General features: G+C 44.2%; 3 protein-coding genes across 3 annotated transcripts; 1 reads left to right on the top strand and 2 right to left on the bottom strand.

The window, feature by feature from the left end:
• Positions 1-2229: 2229 nt before the first annotated feature.
• On the top strand, positions 2230-3073 carry BDV37DRAFT_267044 (uncharacterized protein). Its single transcript, XM_032083974.1, has 3 exons — positions 2230-2691; positions 2768-2941; positions 3006-3073. The coding sequence occupies exons 1-2, from the start codon at positions 2496-2498 to the stop codon at positions 2893-2895; spliced, it is 324 nt and encodes a 107-aa protein (XP_031934281.1). The 5' UTR covers positions 2230-2495; the 3' UTR covers positions 2896-2941; positions 3006-3073.
• Positions 3025-3959, bottom strand: BDV37DRAFT_267043 (uncharacterized protein). Its single transcript, XM_032083973.1, has one exon. The coding sequence runs from the start codon at positions 3902-3904 to the stop codon at positions 3239-3241; it is 666 nt and encodes a 221-aa protein (XP_031934280.1). The 5' UTR covers positions 3905-3959; the 3' UTR covers positions 3025-3238.
• A 2372-nt stretch (positions 3960-6331) lies between these two features.
• BDV37DRAFT_289832 (CVNH domain-containing protein) lies at positions 6332-6815 on the bottom strand (the record flags this gene model as incomplete). The annotated part of the gene is made up of 3 exons (XM_032088558.1): positions 6332-6378; positions 6430-6551; positions 6601-6815. 3 exons carry the CDS (start codon positions 6813-6815, stop codon positions 6332-6334), a joined length of 384 nt encoding a protein of 127 aa, XP_031934279.1.
• Between the last annotated feature and the right edge of the window lie 1333 nt (positions 6816-8148).

The following is an 8148-nucleotide window of genomic DNA, read 5'->3' as shown; positions in this document are numbered from 1 at the left end:
AGAGTGCGCCCATCGGGTGAGAAGACCACTGAACAGACCGAATCCGAATGGCCCTTGGATATCTGGCGCTCTATCCTAGTTGTTGTATCCCATAGCTTGATAGTCTTGTCGCGTGAGCCTGACGCCAGAGTATGTCCATCGGACGAAAAGGCTACTGACCAGACCGTATGCGAATGGCCGTTGAATGTCTGGCGCTCTGTGCCAGTTGTTGTATCCCAGAGCTTAATAGTCTTGTCGGACGAGCCTGACGCCAGAGTGCGCCCATCGGGCGAGAAGGCTACTGAATTAACCTGACCTAAATGGCCCTCGAGTGTCTGGCGCTCTGTGCCAGTTGTTGTATCCCAGAGCTTGATAGTCTTGTCGTGCGAGCCCGACGCCAGAGTACGCCCATCAGGTGAGAAGACCACTGACAAGACTGTACGCGAATGGCCCTTGAACGTCTGGTGCTCTATACCAGTTGTTGTATCCCAGAGCTTGATAGTATTGTCGTTTGAGCCTGATACCAGAGTACACCCATCGGGTGAGAAGGCAACTGAGTGGACTGATCTTAAGTGGCCCTCGAGGGTCTGGAGCTCTATTCCAGTTGTTGTATCCCAGAGCTTAATAGTCCTATCGGACGAGCCTGATACTAGAGTACACCCATCGGGAGAGAAGACCACTGATGTAACATTATGCGAATGGCCCTTGAATGTCTGGTTCTCTGTACCAGTTGTTGTATCCCAGAGCTTAATAGTCTTGTCGGACGAGCCTGACGCCAGAGTGCGCCCATCGGGTGAGAAGACCACTGACCAGACCGCACGCGAATGGCTCTCGAGCGTCTGTAAGCTCGGGCTCCAAGAATCCTCCAAAACTGGTAGAGTTTGTATCTGTCTTATCATTTCGCTAAAAAAAGTCATTTTCATAATACTTTGGACAGGTGCGAATACCAATCCGGAGCTGTAGAGTTGAAGTGGAGCAATACCAGCTATATAAGTATTTTGAAGAATAAACCTTTTTGCATCATAGAGAAAGTCTGAAATCTCAGCACCACTACTTATCTTTCACACGTTTTAGCCAGTATTTAGCTATAGAGTTTAAAAAGACTCACCCATGTACTTGATATTAATACATTTATTACCTCCACTGCGATGGATATATTTCCAACTAGGGCCAATGCCTCTAACCAGTGAAGAAAATGCCTTTTCAAAAAAGAGAGAATTTCACACCCGTAAATACGACCTTGGCTCTGTTCTAGATGATATACCCAGTAGCGGCAGCTGTATTGAAGATCAGCTGTAAGGTACTGGTTGATAATCTGAGGATCGATATCCTTGCGTTGCGTTCCGTAACTTGCTAAGCCACAAATATTGTGTTTCAGACAAGTATTCATCGTATAAAGACAATGTAAAGCTATTTTCGCATGTGTATCTTTCTCATCTATATGGAAAGGACTTGTCGTGATCAGGAGATAATCGCGAAATGATAAGTGTAGAGTTCGGACGGGGGTATGCATATTGCTTGGGACGTTAAGAACTGAATGCAAAGGATCCAATAGCTGCGTGACATCTTCTACCGGAATCCGAAGAAGCTCTCCAAGCGATTTAACAGAAAGTGGGTCAGCAAGCAGAATAATAGCCCCAACTATGTCCTGAAATGCTCTGAGAAGCTCATTTGAGTCATCCTCTTCATTTATCCTAAGTTGACTTAGAACTGGCAGGTATATTTTGTCCATCTGAGATGCAGATGTGTTCGATTGGAAATCAAGAAGTTTCTGGAGACGCCATTTTGGATAGGTCCCTTCTCTGATAAAGCGACATGCTGTGGCCGCGAAGATGAATAATGGAACAGCCATCTGTACCAACTCTTCAATAACTTCGTTACCAGGCCAGCTAGACGACAGTGAACGTTCATAACGGATTTTAGAAAGCTCGTCTTCCAAGTATAGATGGATATCACGTTTGATTATGGGCATAGGAAGCTCATGGAGGACGAGATCCTGATAGGTATCATTCTGCTTAAAGCCAAGCCGGATTGCAAGTTCAGGTCTGCTTGTCAAGAATATTCGGAGACATATAGATTCGTGAATCTGTACCTGCGGCAAGAGTTGAAGTATAGCTTGTATATTATCTTTCTCTTCGCATTCATCCAACGCATCGATCACGAGAATGATAGTTCTCGATTCAATTTCATTCAGACAAAGTAGTGGTTGGAGGATCAATTTATCAAATTGTTCTTTCATTGATCTATCCGATATAAAGGGGTCGGTGTCAATTGCTCTTTCGATGTGACGAACCAAAGCAGGAACGTGAAGCAGAAGCTGCACGCAAATAGTGGTGAAGAACATCCTGGCAGAGCTGCGGCCACGCTCTCCGCGTTTGAAGAAGAAGCTAGCCCCTAATTGGCCCTCATTCTTGAAGAATTGTGCTATTGTTCGCGAAATTGTTGATTTTCCGGTTCCTGCCATCCCATTCAACCAAAATATACATTTTTGGCTTGGATCCCCTGCCCACTCCTGGATGCAGCGAAGTAATTCAACCCTTGTTTTTGGATGGCACCTTGCGTCATGTTCTGCGTCAAAGGCATCAAAACTCGAGCCTTCTACATATGGCAGTTTGTCAAAGACCTTTCTGTGCTTGCTGTCAATGCTCAGGGTCTGGACTGTAGCACTTGTGTCTTCAACAACACAATGCACTTCCCTTATAGATTTCTCGACTATAGAACCAATTAATAGGTTATCCTACTAAAATAGTAAAAGAGCAAACAGAAAATACAGTTGAGCGTTACATACTCTGCTTAATCGGATCCATATTTATGACTCCCTGTCCCGAAACAACCAGAAGAAGTTCCCTTGCATATAACGCTGCCGTCGCCGCAGAATATGGTTGCCAGATCTTGTTCTTATGGGAATCGGCATAGTCACAGATGCCTCGGATAACAAGGCAGGGAAATGAGTCCATAAGCCCTGGGTAATTGTAAGACGCTGGACTTTCCAGATATTACGATGGACTGAGTTGCACGTCACTCACCAGCAGCCTCCATTTCAAAGCACAGTATGCTCTCCTCCCGGGCCCATCTATCTCTTAGGATAGCGTCTTTCATCACTTGATCTGCTGACCCAATGGTCCCATAGTGTAATCGAGGCGAGTTATCAGGCCGGTCTTTTCTCCTCACAAGGTTACTGTCCTGGGGTCCGCGACAATTCTTACACGACCTCTTTCCCTCTGTGTGAATAATGGTTGACTTGAAGAGACAGTCCTTTCTAGACCCTGGATATTGGAATTTCCGTCGCATTTCCTGGATGTTTTGAAACCAATTCCAATAATCTCTCGCAGATTTTGTGTCCCTCTAACTCGTGCTGCGCTTTGAGGTGCCCGACAGCGCCCAGAACAATGTTAGGAGGCTTGTTTAGCTTACCACCACTACGTACAAATTCTTTTCCCTGTAGTGATTTCCCATAATCATACTGCACAACAGCATCCGACGATTTTGAGTGAAGGCTTATCACCACATCACCGAGCCGTATATCTCGTATATCTTCAGCGTCGCTATCAGAATCATCCGAATCATCGTCCTCTGCTTGAGCTCCCCTGAAGTTACTATTCCTCTGTACACCATAGTATGGCGCCCCACCGCCAATTCCAACCATCAATCCAAATCTGACAGCTGGAAAACTGCGGATCATATCTTTGGCCACAGTAGCAGCAGATACTTTGCCTGTTGTTGCTGCTGGCAGGCAAGCAATGACCACATTGTGGTCACCGATCCGACCAAGGGCATAGGTATTCGCGTCGTGCGGATCGGCTGCTGGAAGAATAGGATGTTTTTCCTCCAACATGGCCATAGCGGCCACCAACTCGGTCTCTGGCAAGGCACATATCCAGCCAACGGTGTAATCGCTATGGGAGAACTTTTGAGGCTCGGCCATGGTCCACTTTCCAACGGGTGTGCGAATGCGTTGTTAGTGAATTGTGGAAATAAAGAATATACAAGAAATATCATTCCTGGGTGTTGCATTCAAGAACTATTGCTCGAGGGGTGTGATGAGTTGTCGGTGCGGGGCTAGTATGATCAGCAAGAGTAACCAATTATAATCATGGATACGTACCCATTGCGACATGCACAAAATACTGCATATCACGGTTATTGATTGTTTGACACATATCATACACCGTGGGAACTTGTCTACCATTGAGCAACCATTGATTTTACTATCATCATTTTTGTCTTTGACACCAAGCATCGATACGTAAATATCGTGTTCGTCTACTTAAAACGTTCATATGAAGGTAAAAACTGGCTTTCTAAGTAGAACGTTGTATAAAGTCTCCAGCATTACGAGTGTGATATCCCACGAACTTTCTCCTTTAATTTGAACACTGGGACTATTAAGAATTGGAAGATTAGCGCGTAGTCGGTCGGATAATTGTGCGTTTACGACACCCAGCAGTTTCGCCATCTGGAAGTAGCTCACCAGACTTCAATATATGCTGGATAAGGCTGAGCGTTTATCAAGCTAGATTAGGGGTCATTCTGAGTTGTACTATGTAGTGCTTGATGACCAAGGTCATTATCCAGGCAGAATACCTGGATAACACGTGGACGCTGTCGCATGGTAAAATATAGTGGTTATGATACCTGCTGGTATTTTACGATACATACGCGGGAGAACTATGTTCCGACATAGTATCTTAAATGGGCTTAGCGTTGTTTCATGGTAGGGTTGTTGAAACAATCAAAGAGTATAAGTGGTGACACCAGTTTCCGGACACCCTGTATCCCTCTATCTCTCTCTCGCGAGTGTGTCGACCACCATGACATTTCGCATAAAGGACTGTATGACACACCCACTTCTAGAGAACTTTTGAGATCAGCTTTCGGAATATGCTCTTCGATAGTAGTCCGGAACCCTGAACACCGATCCACGTTGAAACATAAAAGAATTATATGATACTTGTACATGTCCTGCTACAGTAACTGAATCACGCAACTGTCATTGCATAACACGGTAAAAAGACCTTGCATAATTTAATACAACTTTTGTATGCTTTAGTGTGGCTTAGCATCCAGGTTTCGGGGATACTCTCGAAGAGCCTATTTCAGAAACTGATTTTGACAAGTTCTATACCAATAGTAGCCAAACTAACATGGGCCATACAAACCCACCCTTCCTACCACATTATAAGAAACGGTAGCCATCCAAGGGTGGGAACGCGAATGAAGACGCCTTCACTGTGCCGACACGAAGTTGCTATCCATTACACTCGATAATTACATAGCCTGTGGCTGCGAAAACCGTGACTATCTACTCACCCAGCTGCGGACTAGTTAGTACTGGCTCGCACCATACGGTAGGCTTTATAGGTTTTAAGACGATACAGTAAACATGAATGTGGGGCAAAGGAAACAATAACCCATGGTTTGCTTGACTATCCAGTATTGAATATTCCACGACAAAAATTGCGCAAAGTTATTAGAGGAGCATTCGGTGATATATCAGCCATGCAAGGAGTGAAATAAGAAGCCAGCATCATGAAGGCTGTAAAGAATCTTGCAGAAGTATCTCAAAGACTTCGTAACTGCGGATTAAAGGGCCCCGGTGTACTGAAATGGTGGCATTGGCCAACATAGGCCCCTAAAGGAGGCTTAAAGCTTGCCCGTAAGACAAAAGGGATCATATAATATCGAGATACAAAGGTAGAGATATAGTTGTAGTAGACTGCATACCGCTTTTATTTACGATGGCCGGGTGAAGTGAAATCATTTATCAATCGATACCGTACCAGTAGAGGAGGATCACACTTGGCTGCAGGGTACGCATCCAGAAATTAGCGTCTCATGCTTTCTCGAATCCCAACAATGCCATGTGAAGTTGCCCTACAATCTCTGCATTACAACTGGGCGTTATAAACATAGGTAAGCAGGTTTAGCTAACTAAGATTCGTCCCCAAAGCTGCGGTAAAAAATAGAAGAATATATCTGACGAGCTTGTGAGGGTACAGTTGACCCGCATGCTGTACGTTTATTTTCATGTCTCTACAGTGTCGCTAGTCGATTGTGCTTTGAGCAACAACTGACTGACACCCTATGAGGCAGATACACAATTCTGCAGGCTGGTTCTCTTAGAAAATGGGAAAACATGGAACATTGCAGTTATTGCTACAACTATGCTTTCTCGGATAACTAAGAAAACAACATATAGTTGAGTGTAATAAATATACTATAATGTGATGCATATGCTCCTGAGTTCCATACAACATTCTCCTACAATATATCTCACGGTGTTATCTTACCTCCCACGCTTTCTTATAGTTCTCCTAGTACAGTACCTTTGAAAATAAAAGATACTTAATACCTACAGGTTACATAACAGCTTCCCATCCTGATTCATAACGATAACATCTACACACTATCAGTAAGCCATATGTTACCCGAAGGTTGAACCGAACTGACCTAAGTCGAGTGTATTGAATGTCACACTGCGCATGTCGCTCCTTCGGCATGAGCACGTAAGCTTCTCTCCTTCTAAAAAGCAAAGGCCACAGCCGTGGACACATGTGGCAAATGCGTTTCCCCTGATCGGTGTGAGCTCATTCAACCTAATACAGTAAGGTGCGTACATACTTTGCAACAAGTCCTAACTGGCCATCCAAATTTGCGAGGCAACCATTCAAATCAAGTTGTCTCTGGTTTGCCACATTATTCTTCGCTGTACAGGTTGCATGCAAAATATGATCGTCTTCAAGGTAATACCCATTACAAGTCGTGGTGAAGTTGTCAGCAATGGATATACCTGCCAACGAGACCGCAGCAAGGGCCAGTCTCAACAGCTTTCTCATTGTTGCTGGAGCAATGTATAATATACTGTACTAGCCTTAGACTGGAAGAGAAAGAGGAAATCAAAAACGAACAGATACCTTCGAATTGTCGATTTCTGTGTAGATATCGAAGGAATATGCTTCCTCGGGCTTCACATATGCCGTAGTTGGCTGGTGACCGGTAATTGAATCACGATAGAATATACTCCTATATATATTTATTTATACCTGACTTCTCAGTTACGTAACAAGCAGCGAAAAAAAAATTGGGGGATGGATATTTTGCATCCTCAAAAAAATAGTTTTCCATACATTAGCAGGATAAGTTCCGAGTCCATAGGATGTGTGATGCTAAAGAGACTATATGACTGAATGCGGTACTACTGTAGACCTACCCTTATAATACGGCTATCAGAAAGTTTCCACAATCAGTCAGCGAGATCACCTTCAATTTTACATGTGATAATTTCCTCTGGACTCCATAATAACATCTGAGTGCGAAGGCTTATATTAAGCGGGCGTTTCTGATTCAGAAGGCCATTCCAGATGTGGTCAGGCGGTTACTAGGGATTTTATAGAGCATATACTATAAGTACGGTAATAACAAAAATGCATCTTCCACCATATAATTCCTCTCTCCTTGATTGAAAATGCTTTACGAGAATTTCACGTCTCATGTATAAATTACTCAGCAGAATAGCTCAGCTAGTCTTTCCCAGTGATATTAGAGGATCCACGATATTAAAATAGAGTGCACCACCCGGACACCGCTTTTGCAAGTTAGTGTATAATATGCATAGTAACATTTTAGTTTATGATGTTGTAGGATCTTTATTTTCTCTTTACATAAAGCTAAGTTCAGCGAAGCGTCGAACAATGTGAGGGATTTGTACAGTATAATACTGGCCTCTAGCTTTTCTTCGTGTGTTCCAATGAGAAACATGGCCACTAAAATGATGCCTAACCTGGTAGTCCTAGTCATGGTAGGTTAAACACGGAAATACTAGGCAGGTCCGCATCCACTTGAGTTCAGGTGGGCCGCCATCCCAGTTAGTATGTGAGGGTCCTTATGTTCGACCTCCTGCTCAAGGGCGTGTTGGACTACTTACTGATGCTGGTCCACCATTGCCAGCCACTGTGGGAATACTAGCGCCCCACACGGACCCTAACCGAGGTGATCTCACGTGATTATATCCACTGCGCGAGAATATTAAAGGGTCAGATCCCCCAGATGTGTCGCTGGTTTGATCCCATTAGGAGTATCGCTGGTTGATCCCATGAGTATCGCTGGTTGATCCCATGAAGAGTATCGCTGGTTGATCCCATGAAGAGTATCGCTGGTTGATCCCATGAA

This window comes from Aspergillus pseudonomiae (assembly GCF_009193645.1).
Source record: "Aspergillus pseudonomiae strain CBS 119388 unplaced genomic scaffold BDV37scaffold_204, whole genome shotgun sequence".
Classification (NCBI taxonomy): Eukaryota; Fungi; Ascomycota; class Eurotiomycetes; order Eurotiales; family Aspergillaceae; genus Aspergillus; species Aspergillus pseudonomiae.
Note: the sequence above shows the minus strand (reverse complement) of the source record. Positions and strands in the feature narration are given on the sequence as shown.

Bases quoted from the DNA above. Each gene is read 5' to 3' on its own strand.
- BDV37DRAFT_267044 (XM_032083974.1), top strand. From the start codon at position 2,496: ATGCAGCGAAGTAATTCAACCCTTGTTTTTGGATGGCACCTTGCGTCA. The intron at 2,692-2,767 runs CTATAGAACCAA...AGCGTTACATAC, and splicing joins TTCCCTTATAGATTTCTCGA to TCTGCTTAATCGGATCCATA.
- BDV37DRAFT_267043 (XM_032083973.1), bottom strand. From the start codon at position 3,904: ATGGCCGAGCCTCAAAAGTTCTCCCATAGCGATTACACCGTTGGCTGG.